The 22,780-nt window shown below is 45.8% G+C and overlaps 1 protein-coding gene across 1 annotated transcript in view; it reads left to right on the top strand.

Moving 5' to 3' along the window:
• Positions 1-10,453, top strand: part of T3dh (Type III alcohol dehydrogenase) — a 77,456-nt gene extending 67,003 nt beyond the window's left edge. The window contains exons 11-12 of the mRNA XM_050177828.3: positions 548-705; positions 5,786-10,453. Of these exons, the coding sequence (XP_050033785.1) occupies positions 548-705; positions 5,786-5,869 (242 nt within the window). The 3' untranslated portion in view covers positions 5,870-10,453. The remainder of the gene's footprint in view (positions 1-547; positions 706-5,785) is intronic.
• The last annotated feature ends 12,327 nt before the right edge of the window (positions 10,454-22,780 follow it).

The following is a 22,780-nucleotide window of genomic DNA, read 5'->3' as shown; positions in this document are numbered from 1 at the left end:
GTGTGCCTCTGTGGCAGTGTAGATAGGGGCTCCTCTATGCCACACACCTCTCCTCGCTATTCTTCCCTCGACAAGAACCAAGCATCAGCTTCGTCCTCGTGACGTCGTCTCACACTGTGCGTCCACACGATTTGTGGCTTTGTGTTATGGCCTGCGGCGCTTGTGTCACAAAATGCCATTCTGCGCAAGTCTCGCAGAACTTGTTGCTGGGTGAGTTGCCAGGTCTTAATGACGGCCTGTAGGGTGCAGGCACATGCACATGCAATGTACAGTGAAGAAAAAACAAGCGGAGTGCTCCGTTTGTCTGTCTCGTATTTTTCTTCGCTGTTCATTTCATGTGCATGTGCTTGCGCACTGCAGGCTATCGTTATATTGCATAAACATAAACTTTGCATGATGTCATGCATTGTGTAGATCACATTTAGTTCTAAGTATAGCATTCGACGCACCCCTTCACTATAGTTTTCTATCATATAGATACTCTGCCAACGTGTGCGTTGGATCTGCGTAACATATTTACCCCTGCAATACTTCCTGTCCACTGCAGGGGGTGATGCGACCAATCTGAAGGAAGCGGACGCCGGCCGGGCCTTGGCCGACGTGCTGCGGAAGTACATGCAGGACATGAAGGTGGACAACGGACTCGCTGCCCTGGGCTACGGCAGCGACGACATCCCCGCCCTCGTGAGAGGCACCCTGCCTCAGGTCAGTGCACGCCCGCTTGTTCCTTTCAGAGCGGGCACCTGCTTGAGTGTGGCTTCGTGGCCACGGCACTGATCTGCCGAGCGCAAGACCAATTTCAATTCAATTTCAATTCCACATTTCGGGTAGAACGTGAGGGCACTGATGATACCAACATTTTGGTAAACTTTTAAACTTTAAGCTACACAGGGTAGGGGAAAATTTTTTTTTTTTCAAAGTTGATTTTTGGTTTTTCCATTTCTTTTTGGAATGCTCAGGCCTTTTTAACAATACTCAGCGCCCCACATATTTTTCTGCATTTTCATTGATCCAAAAGAACCAGCTTTTCGAAACCAAGTGATGAGCAGCCATGCCCCCTTTCTTTAGACCTTGCACAACCTGGCAATCGCTCATGTTTCTTCCGCTCACAAATTTTGTTCAAAACCGAAACTGGAAATTTCTCTCAGCTTAGCAGCTTTTTAAAAAGCAGTCTGGCAACCTAAGGGCACACGGTGCACTTCATTGCACGTAGGTGGCTGGAACACACCGAAAAATGTGTTCCTTGGAATGGAGATGCTCAAAACTGCCATCTTTGATGCTGCGCTCATGTTCAATGAAGGCTGCATGGCCCAAGTTAACATCCTGAGGACATTTAGCATGTTTCCAGGGCACAACACTGTGATGTGGTTAGGTGCAATTGAGATGACAGTTGGCAACCGTATTTCGCCAAGAGAGGGGCAAAATACAGGACAAAACAAACAAAGAAACGAAAAGCTGACTCTGGCGATGACTGTATGGCTGGTGGCTATTAGGCAAATGGTTCAGTGCATCTTATTGTTTTTAGATAAAGTTGGCATGTTTTTTTGTTTATGACCCTCAATATCTCAAAATGAATTTTTTTGTTACATTTGCCCCATTATAAAAACTTTAAATCACGGAAAGCTGATTTTTAGCTATCATAAGGTAGACATATATGTACAGCTGCTGAACTAGAATGGTACACATATACTCAATAATTAATTTTTCTTGGAACTATTTTTTTTTTTTATTCTTGAACTGTTTTCTTTGGGAAAAAAACAATAAAAACGTGCTATGTTGGTAAAAAAATCATTCAGCTTTTGGTCTTTGAAAAAGTAATCTTAGTTCTAGTTCCAATGCATGACATAATCCCGAATAAAATGAAACAAACCTGAATGCGCCACGCGCAGTAGTTACTGAGAAAATGGGTCTTACATAAGGCTCGAAATACATGGGAGATATAGGGCCCACCCTGTGCCTTTAAATGATCGCGGCTGGGATGATGTAACAGTTCTGCTCCAGTCATTTTCGTTCTTCGCCAGTGGTCGGAGCAGGGCTCTTCCTAGGTCATCAGCAGAATTGTCCAATTGTGAATGGTGGATGATAAGAAAGGAATAGAATCGAGTAAGAGGAATCCTCTGGTGCAGAACTTCATACCAAATCAACGTAGATCTATTTGCAGCTGTAACACAAGACTCGGAAAGCCAACAAGCCACCTCGCCAGCAAAAGGGAATGTACGGGATGACGGTTGTTCACGGTCGGCATCATTGCGCAACACCATACCGAACCACCAAATGCCATCCGTAGATGCACATCAATCTCTTCTCGTAGCTCCGAGCAATCTGTCGCAAAACTAGCATTGGATTTACATGGCATGATTGGAAAATGTCATGTACCATATTTACATGATTGTAAGTCGACTCGAATGTAAGTCGACGCCCCCATACCCCGTATGACAGGGAAAAAAAAAGAGCTTACCCGAGGGCACATTCCATAACGAAAATTTATTAGTAGCTGGCATGGTCACTGGACTACTCGTGTTCATTTGTGCCATCGTCCTCACGAGTGCTGCCATTGTCATCGCTGCTACGGTCCGACAGTGCGTTGTTGTCCAGCAAAATTCCACATTTGGCAAACAACCACACCATGCAATGGTGTGGTTGCAATCTTGTGGGACAGCAGCCCTCGCCGAATGCACCCGTCAGGGAGACTCTTGACAGGTTCAGTAGGCGTAAGTTCAGGTCTTCTGCCGCCAGCCACTCATTGTACTCACGGCAGAGCAAGTCCTTCAAGGGCAAAGATTCGGGCTTGTTTCATGACCATGTCGCACTTCAGTGGCAGGGACCGATCACGCATTTCAGCGACGTACACTGCAAGCTTGGCCTACAGCTCCGGAAAGTGTCCCAACTTCGGCCCATGGGAAATTCTTCGCTTCTCGTCACAGGTGAAAATTTTGCTTTGCTGCAGTCGCCACTCTCGCACCACCCGTTCAGAAACATTGAACTCGCAGCCCGCTGTGCAGTGATTCGTTTTTTCAGTGTGAAGGATGGCAGCGCTCTTGAACGCTGCTGTGAACAAGCGCCGAATGTTTACTGGGCCTGGAGAACTCATGACAACTGAGGAAGCATGGAAGTAGCATGTAGCCGGCAGTCAAGTCGCTTCCCCGTGCAGTGCTGTTGAGGTTTCCTCCTCTGAGAGACGGTTATGGCGCTACACTTGTCTCTTCCATTTCGCCTTCAAGGTCACTACACACAGTCAAATTGAATGCACCAAACTAAGCTACAGGGAAAGAGAAACACGCGAGTGGTGTCTGCTCTTCCATGAACTATCGATACTCCCCACAAGCGCTGCCGTTCTGAGGGTACCACTGCGAATTGAACAGCGGCACTTCCATCAACTTTCGACACTCCTCCAAGAGTGTTGTGTGCACTGTAAAACACTAAAAAAGGTTGAAAAACCCTTCCAAAAAGCAAAAACATTCACGGGATAGCGAAAAGCTACGGGTAGGGCCATAGAGCAAACATAAAATTGTAACTACATTGTAGCTGCCTGATATCTCGTTGGTCTCACTTTATTGGCTGTGTTATGTTTTGGTTTCGATTGTAAGTCCACCTACAATTGTGTAAATATGGTAATTAGCGCACTGTGACCCCCCTGCTACAGATGCATTTACACGCACGCCAGGTGGACGCGAGCAGAAGTTGGGAGGAGGGGTTGTCATGTCGCACAAACTTCCTATGGGCCTCCCAATTTGAGAACTTGCGACAGGCAGCAAACAAGGCCAAAACAAGAAGTGAAAAGGCACCCACTCTTTACCATCGGTGCCCACTATAGTCGACCCATGCATTGTCGATAAACACGCGGAGCGCTACCGAATCATGTGATGGCACAGTCCCAACTTTTGTCTGTTGCACAAATTGGGCTCAACGACCTGACGACAACACACAGAAACCGCTTGCCATAAAGATTGAAGAAACCCTTTTGTTTTCTGGAAGCAAATTGAAAAACAAAACTTGCCAAGCAGTAGAGAATTGCAATTAAGCACAGTATGGTCCACTATTAAACTGAAAACCTCATTGGTATTCAGTACAACATAGCTGTTCTATTTCTTCAGGTTCAGAGGGGAAAAAAAGCACTAGATTTTATTCAACAGACAATCTATCAGTAAAAATATTTCCCAACCTTTATATACAATTTGAGTTGTTATCAGTGTTGGCATACTAATCTGATATTTCCTTTAATTAATAAGAGTAGACCATACAATGCAGCTTTATTCCTAAGTACCTAAGTTACCTATAGCTAGTAACATTCCTGTTACGTAGTGTGAGTAGCCCCCTGAGTCTGTGCAGCGCCGTGTTTTTCTGCACAAAATTTGTAAGCACGAAGCTTTGTGTTAAATTTTCTTCTATCCAATATTCAATTCGATATTTGGCTTTCTTTTTCCTTGGTCCAATCGTATATTTGACTCTAAATCTACTATTCAGTATTTGCACACCCATACTGATAGGGGCGGCATGTAAAGACGCTTGTGTGCTTAGATTTATGTGCACTTTGTGATTTATGTGAACCCCAAGTGAATGAAATTTATCCTAAGCCTTCCACCAGGGCCTCTCTAGTTCATAGTAGTCCGTCGTTGATTAAGAACATTAAAGAACATAATTTTTAATTTGCATTTCATAAGTTTTGAGTGTAACACGTGTTATAGTGTATAGGCACGTATGTACAGGGTCGTCCTTTTTGAAAGGGAACACGCGAGCGCGTGGCCTGTGCTCTGCGGCGGCTGCCTAGAGCGCCGGTCAGTGGCAGCAAGAGGAAGCACGTCCGCTTTTGGCGTCATCTATTGACGGTCAGAATGACTAGGCATGGCCGATTGGAAGCGCCTATTGGACTCCCGTCCCCGTATTACTGATGCGCAAGGAGCGGGGCCTGCAGCGCGAGCGCGATTTGCTAGCAGCAGACGCTGCGCTGCAGGCCCCGCTCCTTGCGCATCAGTAATACGGAGACGGGAGTCCAGTAGGCGCTTCCAATCGGCCATGCCTAGTCATTCTGACCGTCAATAGATGACGCCAAAAGCGGACGTGCTTCCTCTTGCTGCCACTGACCGGCGCTCTAGGCAGCCGCCGCAGAGCACAGGCCACGCGCTCGCGTGTTCCCTTTCAAAAAGGACGACCCTGTACAGCAGAGAGCAAAGATGCAGTGCCTAGTGTGGTGCTACGTGCATCATCTATGTAGTGACAAGTACTAGACTTGCATTATTTGTTTGTTAACATTAGAGCAAGGACGTAAGAATGCAGTGTCCATTTCAATGACTACCAGCAGCAACAAAAACTTTAAAAATGCCTTTTCTTTGCGTTGCCTGCAATTAAAATGTTGGAAGAAAAAAAGCAGCTGTATCGTGATACATTGCCTAGGGGAGAACCATTAAGCAAGTAACTGAAAAGTAAAGGGTAGAGTGCTCAGTAAGTGACTAATGAAAACCAGTTCTGGTCATTTGACCGCACGCTGATTTTCACCGACTCACTGCAGTAGCCCAGTGGCTAAGGCACAAAGGGTCGCAGGTTGGATTCCTGGCCGAGGCAGCCGCATTTTGATGAGCGGGGAATGCAAGAGCATGTTTGTGATTTGACGTTATGTGGAAGAACCCAGAGCCGTCAAAATTAACCTCGAGGCCCTTGCTGTGGCGTATCTCACTGCCCCGCTTAGGGACCTTAAAGTCGGCCGGTCTTGAGCTGCTCTTCGCCCGACTTGCACCTGTTGCATGCGTCCCGTGTGCCCTGCCGAATGGATCCCCTTCACTCTTTGCAGGAACGAGTCACCCGCCTGTCGCCACGCACCCACACCGAAGATGATCTTACGCAGCTCTTCGAGGACTCCATGACTGTGTACTGAATGCCGACACGGTTCGGGGAGCGAGGATTGGCCTAGAGGATCGACCAAGACTCTTGTAATGGAGCCGCCGTATTTCAGCAATACAGAGCTCACTTCCCGTCAACTTCATCGAGCACACCCGTCAACTTCATCGCCTCTTCGGCACCGCCACTCATTAGCAGCGCATACTGGCAGAGCACACTGGCTACCCGAGCCACCCAAGCAAAGCCTAAGCTTCTACACGTGTACAAGGCTGCCATTGAAGACCCTTTCATCAGAAACAAATGAACAGACAGGTTGCGCTCGTTATTCGGCACCTTCAGCTTCACCAGCACATGTAGCGCTGTTCCAAATTAGACCCATCTTTCATGGCGGTCGGTGAATTATACAGTCGAACCTCGTTCATACGTTTTTAAAGAAAACGCGAGAAAACACATACTAATCAGGAAAATATACGATCTGAAGTAACTAAAAAAATTTTTCAGACTCACTTATTGTTGACATCTACGTAACGCAAAGCATCGCGCGGATCGTTGCGGCACGAGACGCCGACGCATGTCGAGCTGGTACTGCCCTGATGGCCTGAGGCGTGTTTTGTTGTTTTCCTATTGCGCGGTGTTTTAAGAGGGCGACCGGAAACTGAAATTAAATAGAGCTGGTGGGCGACGCCGGATGCTGCTGAAGCAAAATGTGATGCCAACATAGCACCACCTGTAGCAAGAAAGGGCGGCCTGTTTGGATTGTCGCCTGCTAAAAGAGTGCAGTATGCTGCCAATGGCACTGTGCACCACGCGCTGTAATACGAATAGGTGAAGATGCTTAGCACAATAGGTTTGGCGGCGATGGCTGTGAATGCGGCGTGCAACGATCCGGGCAGAGATTTGCTGGTACCGGAATAAGCAACTGCGTGCACCGTCATTTTCAGGTGGGACGGGTGGCTATATACTGTTCTCGATCATGCCTTTTCTTGCTCACATGGGATCTAGCGGCCGGAAAACGTATATGATCGCTGTCTTCAGCAAGGAATGGCGGCAGGTTTCTATTATTGCTTATTAAAAGCATGCACTATGTTTCTCATGGCACCACACACGGTGAAACGGATAGGCGAAAATGCTTATCGCTGTAGGATCAGCAGTGGTAGCTGTGAATGCTGTGTGCGATGACCCCGGAGGTTTGCTGGTACCGAAATGAGAAACTGAGTGCATGTCAGCGTTCTCACGTGAGACAAGCGGGTGAGTATTGCGGTGAAGCTGCCTCAGCAGCCAGCTATACACTATTCGCGATCACGCATTTTCTTGTTCACGCGGAATCTAGCAGCCAGGAAACATATCATACTATCGCACTTAGGTGACATACTGAATGTTGGTGGCAAGAAATCATGTTTTTCAGGAACGTATTAACCGGTAAAAAATGAGCGTAAATCTATTGCGTCATTTTTGGTGTTCTTGATTCCAAACGTAGACGCCGCGAAAACGTACATAACGGGAACGTATCAATGAGGTTCCACTGTACGTGGAACCGGACAACACGCACAAATGTTCGCCTCGTCCATGGTTATGTCTGGGGTTGCATTCCTTCAAGATGCCTCACAGTGACTGTGCTCATGACAAACTTTAAGTGCACCTGGTGCTGTAGCATACTTGGAGCGTGTGTGCAAAATACATATACCAGCCAACCTCTGAACCTTAAAGTTTATAAAAAGCCTCCTCACACAATGCTGAGAGGGGGGACTAACGCGGATTTTTCTTTTGTCCAGAGCACGCATCTTTTGTTGGACAAATATGTTCCTTATCACAATTACATACTTTTACACACAGCACATGAACAGCACCAAACCCACATCAGCAGAGCAAGCAACACATTGGTTTTAGATCACCCTAGCATTTTCAGGGAATTTGTCATTGTCGATTTTGCCTGTTATAGGAATGTGTATGGATAAACTTGCTTGAAGCAACTACTACCCCCTCTGCTGTCCTTTTGCCAGCAGAAGATCTTTGACCAACAAGCGAAATCTTTTTACATACACAATTTTTTTTTATAGACTTGACACAACATTCCTAAGATCATAGAACTAGCCCAAGGTCATAGACTTACGAAAACATTCAGAAGAGTTGGTATGTATGGAAACGATCCTCAGAGCTTGTGCCAGGGACTGCATTCTGGAACGATCATCTCTGGGGACATCAGTCTTTCAGCACGGTTTAGTAGATTGACTTCACAACAAAGTTTACTACACCACAATTACAGCAGAGGGCGCCGGTAGTGGCAGTTCTTAGTGCACTGAAGGGCAAGCCCGGTTGATTGTGCATAGTTTTTACTTTCCGTGACAAACTGGTTTCATCCTTAAAAAGCAACTTTACCCCAGGGCTAACTCTGATTTTCCTATTCAGACACATGCAAGACAAAAAACTAAATGCTCTTGATGAACGACTGCTGAACCAGTACAAGTGAGATTTGTCACATTTAGGAGAGAAAGCTTAACTCTGCCAACTATAGGAAGCAAAATTATGATTTATGGCATCTTAGTGACTACAAATACAGTATAATCTCAGTGATATGATCAGCCGATATGAATTCTGGGTTTATACGAGTTTTGCGAAATTGCCAGCCCAAGTTGATAAGCTTACAACATGCTAAATTTCGAATGTTGTGGACCACTCACTGCGTTGCACTGGATCATATGAACAGTCAAGCTGCCATGTGATCCTCTGCGGAGACGGTGAGAAGGCAGCGGTAATGCCTGATACTGGCCGTTGTCAAGCCGGCAGAGTGGCCAGGCCGATACATCGGTCGCATTTCTGTTGCCAGGGCAATCTACGTCACTTTGCCACGACTCCACCGCCCGCCTCCCCTAAAAAAAAAAAATTTTGCTTTGTGCAGTATCATGCGACTTTTCAGCCATTTTCAAACACCTTGTAACTTTATCAGGAGCCAGCAATCACACGCAACCCAATCATGCCAGGTCAGCAATATCGGCGGCATTTGCTCCCAGCTGTAGCTTTATCTCTGTATTCCATGCCTTCCGTCGTCTTGGGTGCCCAGTGACAAATTGAAGATTTACTACCTTTGCACCCGTCAGATTGCACAATACGAAGCAGGTTTGCTGCCACAAAGAAAAGTAAAGAGTCTCTTGCACAAGTCATGTCCTTATCACCATCAGGAAGTAGCTAGGATGCAGCTATCAGCAGTACCTAGGATGCAGAAGAAAACTCGAGATAACCAAGTGGAGGTTGAAATGTCAATCTCGAAACACGTTGACGTGTGCAGCTCACTGCTGTCAAAATTTATATGAAACAAGCACGCCAGTGATATAAATTCACATCAGCCAATAGGAGCACTCCCCGCACACCATGCAACTGCAGTAACAAATTGCGACACCAGTTTTCCCTTTTCACACTTGCTTTTATTTCTGCATGAAGAAATACAGCACTGCAGCTACCTAAATCTCCATTGTTTCATGTTTGCAGCAATACCAATATGGTGGTGCTGCGTCAATGGAAAGCCGTGCACGCAATCAGCGGTGCGATAGCATCCCCCAAAGCCCGATTTCGGAGACAATGCACTAAAAAAGCGCAATTTTCTCAAGTCTGCTGCATATTTCTTCAAAATACTTTGCCATGAGATAAGGAATTGCTTAAAAAGAAAATTTTTGAGCAAGTCAGTCATTTAATTGCTGCGTAATTTCAAATTTTTTTTACATTATTGGGTGATACAAATTTTTCCGCTGTCCCGAGAGTTCGTATCACTGAGTTGTCAAAAAAGAGGTAGGCTTTACAAAATATGAACCATGAAGTAATTGCCACATAGCACTCCACCAAAAAGGGGTATCGCAGTTCCATAAGCTTCTTGTTAGAGAATCTGAAGCATTTTGTCTGAATCTGAAACAAGTATTTCATGTAAGGTTAGTTTACAAGAAATTGTTACAGGGTTTTCAAGGGCTGTGCAAAAGTCGCACTCACAAATTAGTGCTTCACTTCAGAGCAGCATTGAACACAGCAGTTTTCTCAGCTTTAAATTTCTCAGTAGACACATTTTACAGAATTCAGATGTCCTTTCTTACTTCAGACTGAGATTTTCATGCTTGACAGTGTTTTTTTTTTTTCTTCCCAATTTCACAGCAAAAATGGTTGGCCTCAATATTAACCATTGCATGCATCACTGCCTGCGAAAAAAAAAAGTTGCAGTTGCAGTTGTCTATCACATACCACTGTCATGCAGTAGATGTTTACTCTAATGTATAAATGGCCAGCTGTGGGACCGCGTGCACTTGATACGTGGGCCAGTTGGCCGCCACCTGGTAGTGTACACTGCTCTCGGTCCAAGTGTACCCTTTTGTTTGAAAACTGTGCAAATGTGACAAAGTATAAGGACCAAAGGGCTGGAGAGATTTGTCAGGCTTTCCTTATGTGTGTGATGGGGAGCCTATGATTTAGCTCCCCAAACAGAGGATTATTAGATAGTGAGACTGCTTATCTGTCTTTGTAAAACAAGTGTTGTGCTAGCCTTGCCATGTGCCCGTTTCAGATTTACCTATCTGTTCTCCCCCTTTCGCCCCTCACTTTATATTTCTGTGCTGTGCGAGCAATAAAGTTGGATGGTTGTTAGCAGTGTTCTGTCTTGACACCTCCTTTCCTTTCTTATGATTTGTGCACCAAATAAGTTTTTTTTTTTCTTCGTGTTGAAGTGTTCTCGTCCTCTCAAAACATATCCACGAGGAGCACTGTCAGAAGAGCACTTCATAGGAAGAACATGAGCATATCACCAAGGCCAACCTTCGTGTCTTTTTCCTTAACATATTTCTCAAAGCTCAAACTCAAGACTGATGTTGAGGTGAAAGCTCTCCATATTATATAGTACCTTGTCAATGAACAAAAGCATTTTGGTGCCTAAATGTCGTGGACCAACTCTCACGTGGAGATCAGCACACAACACAGTCTGCTTTCACTGCAAGGCCCAGCCATAGCTGTAGCAGCATTAAAACAAGTGAGCTTAGTGTTGCAAGAAGATAAACAGTATAAAAAGTGACACTGTGAACAAAGCAACCTTCATTAGGCATAAATAGGAATAAAATGCAGATATTCTGACCATAGCAGGCTTCATTTTGAATAACAAAGCCTGCAAGATAAGAAAAATGCAGCGTATGAGCTGTCTATGCGAAAAGATTAATCGGAGGTCCTTTTTTTTTTTTTTTTTTTGCCTCCCTCCTCCTTCTGCATAGATGGCAGTCAAGGAAACTGGGCCAGACTGCCACATTGTGTAAGCAAAGGTAGTCACTTGGTGGGCCAATCCTTATGCCATAACATGACATGCGTCCTTACAATGGTTTTAATGTGTCTTGTAATGATGGCCATCCTGCAGACACTAAAACGTTAAAGCGTTACAGCACCCAAAAGCCTAATAGCATTACCCGGTAGCACTAACCAATAAGGGTCCCCAGCAGCATAACTGAGCATGTGTACTGCCAAGCTATCATTACACTTCGGCAACTATCCTCCTATGGTTTCAGCCCAATTTTTGTCAACATAATGAAACCTTTGAATGTCTGCACAAGCTGAATGCACTAGGGCATCAAAAGGGATGCCACAACATCTTCCTACCCAATTCCACCTTTAACAACAAAACACTGGCAAGTTCAGTACCATGTGCAGAACAATGAAATTGTTCTGGAAACGAATAAGCTGTTTACCTAAGTGCAAAAATCACCAGCACTACTAGCATACAGGCACCTTGGAGACAAAAAACGCCAAGTGCAAGAGTTGAAGCATGAGCGAGCAAGTGGGTAATAGTTGATGTTGGTGTTCGGAGCCCACACATGCCAAGGAAATAGGCAACAGACAGTGAAAGTGCCATGCTCCTTAGTACCTTGGTATGTGTGCGCTGTGAACTCCATATCTGCTTGTCCCTTATCTCTTTAGTAGACGTGCGCTGTGAATAGCATAGAAAGAAACGTAGAGACCAGATAATGCTAGAATAGATACAATGAGCAAGAAACATGCCCTCTGGTGCAGCACATCTTTATGTGACAATTTTCCACCGACATCCTAAACCTGCGACTGTGCTGGAAAAAGCTTGTTCGAGTTGCTGTGCAAGACGATAATTTCCTTTTGCAGAAAAGAGAATGACATTTATTCACTTGTTCTGTCAGACTGGTGGTTATGCATCCAGTATTGTGAAATGGTGGTGTGATTGAAAAGCGCCTTAATTTTAATGCAAGAAATAAGCCTACAGTATTGGGGCCGAGCTCCACCACTGGAAAAGCTGGCGCTGCCGTCGGCGTGACGTGTAAGTACGGATCACGTGGGCACAGCGGCCGCGTCGGCTGCTTCGGACGCGCCGAAGCAATCTAAAAACGAAAGTCCCATCTGCGCTGTGGTTCTGATTAAGTGGGGAGGTTTTCCCGTTTTGGGTGTCTGCAACACTTGAAAGCACTGTAATATGTAGTGGCTGCCTTTGAAGGTGGCCAACATGGTAGGCTACTTCTCGGTGCCTCATTGCCTGACGTACGCGACGGAGTCCGGTATGATTCCTTCACATGTGCCCATAGGGCAAGACTTCGCGAAGCTTTGAACCGGCAAGCAGCCATTGGCTACAGCTCGGGTGTGCAGCAAGCACATCCGCGAGGAAGATTTCTGCTATGGCGTTGGGGCTGCGATGCTCCGTGAGTAGCACAAAGCGCGCACTGAGACGCTCGCCCGCGCGCGCTGCCCGGCTAATGTGAAGCTCTGGTCTGTGAACTTGTTGATGCTAGATACTGGCAAGATCACCGGATTGGAAAGGGAATGGTAAAAAGCACACTAAAAATAAAGGTATGGCAAATGCTCGTGTTTGTGTTATTTAGCAACAAAAATGAACGTGTACTTGATTAAGAAAAAGAAAAGCAGCGGGAAATCGCTCGTGGAGAAGACCGATAAACATACATTGCGATGCAACCTGCGAAATAATGATAGTGAAACGTCCAACTATTTAGAAGAAGAAAAAGATTGAATCGTCAATACGGCATATCAAAAGTCGCCGTAGACGTCGCGAATATAGTTCTAACGAAATCATTTTTGAACGTCTCTGATAGCGTCCACGCAACAACTGTTGCTTGTGTACTGTCAAATGCTCATATGCTGCAGCCTGAATCTCGCGGCACGGTGCGAAAACGTGCTCGCAGCGAAAGCGAAACATTGTGTGCGCGGACGTGCAGGCAGATCGAGGCGCGCTCGGTCGCTGCATTGAGGCTTCATTCGGTTATGCTCCGTTTCGTTACACAGGCAGCCCACAACAAGAACATATTTCACATAGCTTTCTGTCAGCGGTTGCCTACCTTTCACGCAAGAAACCGGTTCGAGGGACTCCATCGCGGCGACGGCGCGCAGTGGCCGTTCACTATGCGTATTCGTTAAAGAGGTGGCGTCTGTAAACCATTACGGGCTTTCTATTTGTCCAAGATTATTATTTTGGCAGTAAAATACTTCTTCCATTTCTAGAGTACTTACAGAAATGTCCAGAGGGGCTCCCGCGTGGTGTTTTTATTGAGCGCCGACAGCCAAACGTATGAGGAGCGCGCCGCGTGATCCCTCGTACTACGCAAGCGAGGCGCTTCCGACAGATGGCGACTACGTAAGTCCTCGCCGCCAATACGAACAGAACCTATAACTCATAATTAAGTGGCAGTGACCGTTTTGTGCGCAGCTTGTCACATCATGCACATGGCCTGTTCAGGGTGCATTAGTGCTCCAGGTTTCTATGTGGTGTGGAGATGCTTCCGGCTCACAAAATCGTCACATCCCTAAACAATAAATGTTCGGTTTATTGTAATCAGTGCTGAAGCTGCAACTTGTGATTTAGCAACATCGCGTTAAATTGCGAAAATGCCTCATACAGCCGCCAGCTACACGAAGCTGCATCTGCAGCTTGTACAAAGATCTGATTGTTATATCCCAGGCGGGTTTTTAACACAACAAATGCAGGAAAACACACAGCACAAGAAATACAAGCTGTATTGACACTATATCAAGTTAAAAATTTACATACAAGCTGGAAAGGTCTATCGGGCGAGGAGGAAATGGCGCGCGGCGAGCATCAACTAGTAACGTTGGCGAGCGTTTCCTCCTCTTTGGCTTGTGCCATAGCCTCCTCTATTTTTCTATGCTTGTGCGATCCGGCGCGGCGCTGCTTGAAAGTATTGCTGTCGCGTGCTGCGGAACGATTTCGAGATGTTTTAGATAGTACTTTGTGAAATTTAGGCAATGTCCGTTCGTATAAGGGCGTCAGGAAAGCCTTTCGGTGCATCGGTAACTACAGTACGCGGAAATATCTCTTGGGAGCGCGAACATGTGACGCGCATTATCAGCCGCGGTGTGTGTGTGTGTGTGTTCACTATCTGATCGCTTGGCTTAGAGACTAAAACATAAGAGCTCATGCTCGTGTACGGCCAACCTAATGCAATCATGAAACATCTAAGCGGCATCCGCTATCAAATATCTGCGATGAACTGGCATCGTTCTCATGCATTTCAAGTCTAGTATGCTAGAAATCACTATATGTCTACGCAAGCCTCCTGCAAGAAGCCGATGGCGCTGCTCGACACATCGATCACTGCGGATGGTGAACCAGCATGATCAGTGGCGTAGCTAGGTCGTCTGGTACCCGGGGCCCATAGGTCTTCTGTCACCCCCCCACCCCCGGGTGTAGCCGGCGGAAAGAGGGGTGCCTTCAGACGTATATGACACCTCCGCCCCCCCCCCCCCCCCCCCCCCCCACTGGCCCCTTGCACCCGGGGCCCACGGCGCCCCCCCCCCCCTGCTGCTACGCCACTGAGCATGATACATATTATATATTTTTCGGCATTGCCTTTTTGCACTGTAAAGCCATAATATCCGAGATGGATCGCATAAAAAGAATGCGATGGCTTTTTTTTAGGACAAAATTTCCGTAATGCGTGTGAGTCCATCGTAGATAACGGAACGAACACAACGGAAAAAAAAATTTCGGTTATCATCCTCTTTATCGAGACAAAGAGAAAAGAGGCTAACGCCGCAGTGCGACCTCGCATAGTCACGCCGCGCAACGTTTATAGATCTATAAACGTTTATAGATCTATAAACGTTGATGCCGCATGCTTGGACCATGCGCTATATATAACAAAGATATCTTTAAATCCAGCACCTACCACTGCTTAGGATGCTCACGCAGTTCGTAAACGGTCGCTTGGCTGGACAAGTATAGTTCACACTGTAAGGTATGCTGTTTTCATTAACGAAAACTATTTTATTCATGTGTGGAAACATCATCCGCCGAACGAAGTAGTCACGCAATGTAGTCTGCAGCTAGCAATTTGAATGTTTGTCAAAGCAACACAGCACAGCTCCTATCGTAGCAGAACGGTATACCACGCTGTTGCGATCGTCGCGAATGTTTCATTGCTCCTAAACCGCAACTTAGAACGATCGAGAGGATAATACTGCAATAAGGTAAAATTAGTGAATGCAACTTTCAGAAATACACAATTGATCTAGCTCCGAGGCTCAAACACGCGCGCACACATCGCGCTGCATGCTTCGTCCGCCTCAATACCAGCAGAAAGTCCGGCCATACCGACTTAAACCACTTCAGTACGTCTCGCAGAACCGTTTTCCACGTAGAAGACGCCACGTCATACTGAATAGACCGCACGAGCGCGAAAACAAACGCCAGAAACTACCGCGCTCGCCCAAGCCAGCATGCTGACTGCCCATAGATGGTGCCACTGCGTAGCATCAATATGGCGGCGCCCATAAAAGAAAACCGGTGTATTGTTAGCACCGAAGTAATGGAAACGAGCTTGCTTGCTGGGGGGCTTACGTAGGGAAATAAGCATCAGGTCATGCGGCACGTGCCGTCGAAACAAAACTGCAGTGTCAGCGGTGCACACGACATGCAAGTGCATGTGGTCCGAGGTAGCTATAACTTACAAAAGCGCTGTGACTTCTTCGAGCAGTCGGGCCTCGCCACCCCGCTGTTCCACGCGACCTAACGGGACCGGTGACAGCCTTTCTCGAGGAAGTCACTCCGCAAACGAACTCTCTTTTCTTTCTTTTTACGTAGTCGCTCTGTTGTAAATATTTCGTTTTTACTCTGTAGTCTCTGCTAACCTTTACACCTAATCTTTTATCGCCATCCCTCCTCCACTGCTGACCGCTGTTCAGGCGTCAGCAATCTGTGCCAGACATGCAGTTAGTGCGGTCAGTAGCAATTTCCTTCCCTTTCTAGCTATGTGTTTGTAGGCACAGAGCTACATCTAACATTTCAAGCCTAGAACATTCCTTTAGCGGGCCAGTACTTTGCATGATGCTAAACAGAGAAAAAAAAAAGTAGACACTATCGGGAGAAAAATAAACAAAACTAGTTGACGATCAACGTCACTGAAGCTTCCGTCCATTTTAGTGTCAATCTGCCTTTATTATGACAAGTCTCCTGTTCCGCCAAGGTAGTGAGCACTGCAGTTTGCAGGCCATCTACCCAGACGGTTTTCGAAGCATCCGCCTGCACTGACATGACAGCCACGTCAAAAGCGGCAGTGACGAACCACTTAGCACGCCACCATCAGCAGCACTGAGCCTTTTACATAGCGAAAGGTTCGACGGAGCCATTGTTGAAAGTATCAGCGGGGAGAAGGCCACCACGCGCGGCAGCAAAACAACAATGGTACTAGGCACAACTCGTCCTGAAAAGAAGAGAGGAAGGGGCATTTTACTGAACTACAGCAGATCACCTGTCGCAGTGTCGCAACAGGGGCAGACCGGAGCATACTGCGACGGCTAAAAGCTGACTTTCTCCCCCCTTTTCCATGGATGTATGGATGGATGTAATGAGCGTCCCTTTTGGAATAGTGCGGTGGGCTGCGCCACCAAGCTCTTGTTATTTTATTGCCTAAAAAAGAAGAAAAGAAAGGAGAGAAAAGAAACCCATGACGAATTCCCATAACCAAAGTTTCTGAGCCCTATAATGAAGTTTGTTTTTGTACGCCTCCGTTGTTTGTCGTTTCCCAGTTTTTCTTCCGCCAATTTCCCAATCGCCTCTTACTAATCCCTATTGCGGACATGTTTACTTTCCCCCTGCTCTTGCCGAACCCAAGAGCTTTAAGGAGGCCAGTGATTCCTAAATCGACCGCTGGGCAGATATCTTCACATTCTAATAAAAGATGCTCCGTCGTTTTCCTAGCTTTACCGAAGCAATCACATGCTTCTTCTTCCTTCTTATATCTCGCTTTATATGTGCGTGTTCTAAGGCGTCCCGATCTCGCTTCGAAAAGTAATGAGCTTCCCTTTGAGTTATCATAACTTGTTCCTTTCCTGATTTCGTTTTTTTTTTTTCTTCTTAAGTAGTTACTCATGGCAGGTTTCTTTTCCATTGCGGCCACCCACGAGATTATTTGAGCCTCTCTGACTTTCCGGTTGACGTTCTTTGTTGCTGTGTTGTTCACCATATAGACCGCATGCTTGCTGGTAAGCTTCCTAGTTCTTTTCCTCCACCGGTAATCAATGTTATTCCTGTACAAATACCTGAACACTCTCCCAGCCCATTAACTTTCTTCCATATTCCTCAGGCGTTCTTCATACTCAATTTTACTGCGAGCTTCCCTCACTTCAAAACTAGTCCAGCCCATATCACCCTGCACAGCTTCATTTGTAGTCTTCCCGTGAGCGCCAAATGTGAGGCGACCCACTGACCTTTGGTTCCCGTCGAGTCCTGATTGTACCCCTGATTTAAAGCAAACAACCGCATTTCCAAAAGTAAGTCCTGGAACCATTACACCTTTCCACATACCTCGGAGGACCTCGTACCTATTGTATCCCCATAGCGATCTGTGCTTCATTATGGCTGCATTTCTCTTCCCCTTTACTGTTATGGTTTTTTCCTGTGTTTCCATATATCCATTGCCTTCGTTTATCCATATACCAAGGTATTTATATTCTGTTACCCGATGTATTTCTTGGCCCTGTATCTCCACTGTCTGTTCACTGTTTTCATTGAATACCATAACACCTGATTTTCTAACACTAAATTTCAAACCTAAATTGTTGCCTTCCTGTCCACAGATATTAGCCAGACGTTGCAAATCACTTTGCTTGTTAGCTAGTAACACAATGTCATCCGCATAAAATAAACCTGGGAGCTGCTGCTATACTACTGTACCCGCCTGTTTGTATGAGAGATTAAACCCGATATTACTTCCTTCTAGCGCCCTCTCCATCCTCACCATGTACATCGTAAACAGCAGCGGGGATAAAGGGCACCCCTGTCTCAGTCCCTTGTTGATATGAACTTTCTCCTCGCTTCTCATCCCTTCACATTCAACGCAAACGGTATTTTCTAGGTAAATCTCTCTCAAAAGCTGTAGACAATCGTCACCTAAGCCTTCCCTTTCAAAATATCCCACAAAATGTTGCGGTCTACGTTGTCATAGGCTCCTGTAATGTCTAAAAAGGCCATATATAACGGTCTGCTTTCTACTTTTGATATTTCAATACACTGAGTAAGGACAAACAAGTTATCATCCAAGCGCAATGTAGTTAGCAAGCGAATGTTTGCAAGTTGATTCTGCCGATAAAACTAATATCCTTACTTCATATAGATGTGTACTAATTTGCTATCGCAGTCGATGCTTCGCCTTTCGGGCGAAGCTGCTACTTTTTTCCTTTCATATCTATTGTTGCATCCATTTCAGTATTTTGATTTTACCGGTACTGCTGGACACTCAAACTGGAATGATTTTCGTGGCACACTGTGCAGTGTCATAGTCAGCTATGCGGATGGCTCAATCGCCCTTCTGAAGTTTGCGTCCTGCTTCTCAATTTTCTGCTTTACCAATCCGAGCAACTTGTCGGATGTCTGCGGATGCATTATAGTGAAGTTAAAGTAGAGATAAGAAACGATCGATGCCATCATGCGAAATTTTGCGGCTGTTAATTAGGATCGACCTGACAAGTGTGAGAGACATTCAGGCGTACGTTCTCGTGACAAAATGATTTGCCTCGTTCCAGAAAAGGTTGCTACGGCAAGCCTAGACATCGACCTGTCATCTGTGAGAAGCGTTCAAGTGGGCGTCCTCATGTCGACATAATTGTCCTCTTCTCCGAAACAGCGTCACCCCTTTTATTCCCCGAGCTAAAGGGAAAGACGAAGAGAAGACAAACCGAAGGGCAGGAGGTCGTCGACGACAGAACCTGACGAAATGACTAATACTTCCACCGGCTCCCCAAAAAGACAGCGACGGCCACCAGACCGCAAGCGGTTGTTTTAGGCCGTCCGGGCCCCCGTGATAATCAGAACCGCTCGAGACTCGGAGGAGAGTCACATCCATGTACCAGTGAAGTGAATACAATCTTTTCTACTTCTTTTCATCATCACAATTCCCGCCTTCGTCGTTGTTTCCGTATTCTTGCGGTAAAGGCTCACCTCACGTGGTCGAGATCGTATCACGGCCTTGCCGGCCGACGAAAACAGAAAGCAACTCTACGTGGCATATGCTGCTCATGGCGTGCGCGGAACTCTGGTGGCAAGGGTACCAAAATCGCTTTTTGTTTCGGTTTTGTCGCAACTTTGAGGGATGCCAACGTTGATGGTGACGGTGACCTCAAAGTCATTGGCACGTACCCACTCAGGGGCATTAGCCAAGAGTCGGGCAGGTTTTGTTACACACAGTAACACGGCCGAAACATTCGCCGTGTTTCTTCGCCGAAATATTCATAGTTGTTCATTTTAAAAGAACATTCGGGGCGATGAGCGGTAAGAAACAGAAAGGGTCAACCATATGTCGACGCTAAGAAGACAAAGTGGATGTACATTGCTGTCCAAATTATCCAACGACTAAATGTTGAATATGTATCTTTGTTCTCTCCCTTCTTTTCACTTTTTTCATCTTCATTGTTCACTCATTTCGTATCATTCATATGTAACTATACGTCGACCTTGACTGGTTTAGCGTCGACAATTAGTTGATATTTTTTGTTCTAGAAGGCAAGTGGGCCGATCCTGGAGATAGTACAATCTATGGTGCAAGTACGTGGTTCATTTTCAAGTATAATGGCGCTCATTACGCCCGTGCCGTTAATTTTACCTACTCTGCGACTAATTCTCGCTTTTTGTGGGCACAGCCAAAACCGCCTTCCAGACACCATTGCCTCCCGCCAGTCCTGCTTAGTCCGAGGGAACTCGCTCTTTTCCTCAAAATTGTGCCATATGGTGGCTTTGCCTCAGCGTGACAATGCCTGCGGCGGGGCATGCTTTACAGGGGTATAGTTCAGTGTGGTTAATTTTCGACTACAAGGTGTTTCAGCTAAGTCGAAGGTAACTAAAAAATCCACGTGCGAATTACGAGAATCTATCCAATTTAGTATTTCTCACTGCCTTCTTGGGCAACTCAAAGTATTTTTTACTATGAGTTAGGTAATTAATTAGCAATAATTTATTTAACCATTTCTGAAGCATTAATTTAGATGCAAAATCTTCAATGTAGAAGTTGTAGAGCCTCTTGAAAAATGTCCAAATTATTTTTTTCCATTCCGATAGCTGGTTTTAATTTTTCCGATACGCAAAGAAAGCGTGCGATATCACACAAACAAAAAACCACGTGACTACGCGCTTGCGCCCAGCGACATTAGTACCCTCAAACATTGTACAACGAAGGATCCTCGCTGCACGCAGGTTGAAGGCACGAACAGGACACACGAAAAAATGACAGAGAATGACCACACCGGTCGTCTAAATACATCGCCATCTACTGCCAAAACATCATCGCCCATTACGCTGCTTGTCTGCAGCAGTAACACCGGCAGAGCTTCAAGAACTGTCATGCGTTGTTTATGGCATATCCCATCGCTTCAACCGCCAAGATATATATATATTTTGGGCTAGTTGCTTTGATACAGTTATTGTGACCATAGCGCTTAGGTGACGTGAACAAGGGTTCGTCCTTGTCGTTCTTCCGCGTCCACGTCACCTAAGTGCTATGGTCCCGATAACATTATATTCGATACATTTCTGTTGCTCAGCACTTGCTCGTGACCTTAGGTGTGCGTGCAGCATTGATCATTCGTTCGTGGCATGTTCCTGGGCACAAGCGCGCGAGTTTTTTCTTATATTGCGCGCTGTTTTGCCGCCCATAAAATATTCAAAAGCACAGCAGCTATCGGCACAAAAAGGATTTATTTCGATATTTCTCAATAGGCTCTACAACTTAAACATGGAAAATTTGTCTAATGAATGCTTTAATGGTTGGTTAAATTATTTATCATTAAATAATTACCTAAGGTCATAGTAAACACTACTTAGAGTTGTAAAAACAGCCAACAATACTAAATTGATCCCATTATAGTAACTCACACTTGGAGTTTTGTTAAGTTTGGCCCAACTTAGCCAAAAATCCTGTATATTGGCGCTAATTACGCCCGTACCGTTAATTTTAGTTACTTTGCGATTGATTCTCCCTTCTTGTCTCGTTGGGTCGTACATTTTGGTAACTTTTTTACTGGCTAAGACACTCTGGAGGCAAGAAAAGGCTGTTTTTTTTTTTTTCGGGCAGTTGTTACAAGATACCCGGATCTCAGATACGCCAAACCCGTGTGAAGTCAGCTAAGGAGACCTCGTCTTCAAAAGCCATGCCACAGCCCGGGCGAACTGCGCGGAGTAGCAGACGACGAAATCGCCGAAAAGCTCTCGGGAAGACTCGCTCAATGCGAGAGGCTTCGAGAGAGCTGCCAACGGAGCCGCTGGTTGCTGTCGTCAGTATGAAGACATTCGTCGCTAGTCGCCGGTCGCGACCAAGTCGCGCGACCTCTGTCAGTCGCCGGTGTGAATGTACCCTTACTTTATTCATTCACGGGCACTCCATTGTGACTGACAAATGTCAAGCACGCTTTCTTGAAGGTTCTTTTTAATTCAGGAAATCATACATCTTCCAAGAAATGATCATTAAAGATTTAAAAATAAGATTTATTTTTTCTTTCTTTTTCTTATTTGTGTGTAAGTGTGTGCTGGAGTCGCGCTGCTGCATTCCGGTCACGTTCCAATGATGCCGGAATGCAAACACGCCTGGCGCATTTGGCTACCTCGTTAAAAAGTCCGAGGCAGTCAAATTTATTCCAGAAGGCCCTGCTACGCCATGCTTCGAAGTTATGCTGGCTAATGGAAAGCGCAATAATTCGCACAACATAAAAGAAGAGGAACCCAATCACAGCGATACTTGCAAGTGACCGATTCATTCCCAGGTCTGTGGAATAAGCATGAAAAAAAAAAATCAAAACGAAATGATTAAACGGCGATTGCCTGTTGCTAACAATCCATGCCCTGCCACACGTCCCTTTGGATGCACGAGACACAGTAGAAAAAAGGAAACAGGACAATATCAGAACAAAATTTATTTTCCTTCAAGATCAGGACGCAGGAAAGATCGGTTCCTTTAATGTTGAGGGAAACCGAAGCCAGGCTTACACACATGCTGTCCGTGCTTGCAATCTCGGCGGCTTCAATAAACTCCCGCGTGATTTGACTTCGGTCTTTCCTTACAATAATGCATTTCTCAAACAGTAGCGAGTACCCGCAAGGACGACAATGAACGCCAAGACGTCTACTGACAGCTCTTGAAACTGCGCATAATTGTGCTCCCTCAAGCTGTCACTGAGACACCTTCCGGGTTGTGCGACACACCTTCGGCCGAATGAAGGTGGAACAAAATAACAACCCCTACGGCACACTGGACGAACTTCTCTTGATGCTCCTTTTCCAACCTAGTTTTTGCGTGGCACCAGGAATAACCTTGCTACACATGCTCAATAATTTTTCCGGCACCGAAAAAAACTATACTTGCACATACAGCGCTCTGTGAGTGCGTATGTTTATCTTCTTTTATGTTGTGTTAATTATTGCGCTTTTCATTACCAAGTGGGCCATACCAATTGCTCGTCC

Source organism: Dermacentor andersoni, chromosome 4 (assembly GCF_023375885.2).
Source record: "Dermacentor andersoni chromosome 4, qqDerAnde1_hic_scaffold, whole genome shotgun sequence".
Classification (NCBI taxonomy): Eukaryota; Metazoa; Arthropoda; class Arachnida; order Ixodida; family Ixodidae; genus Dermacentor; species Dermacentor andersoni.
The sequence above is the reverse complement of the archived record's forward strand: the minus strand, read 5'-3'. Positions and strand labels throughout refer to the sequence as shown.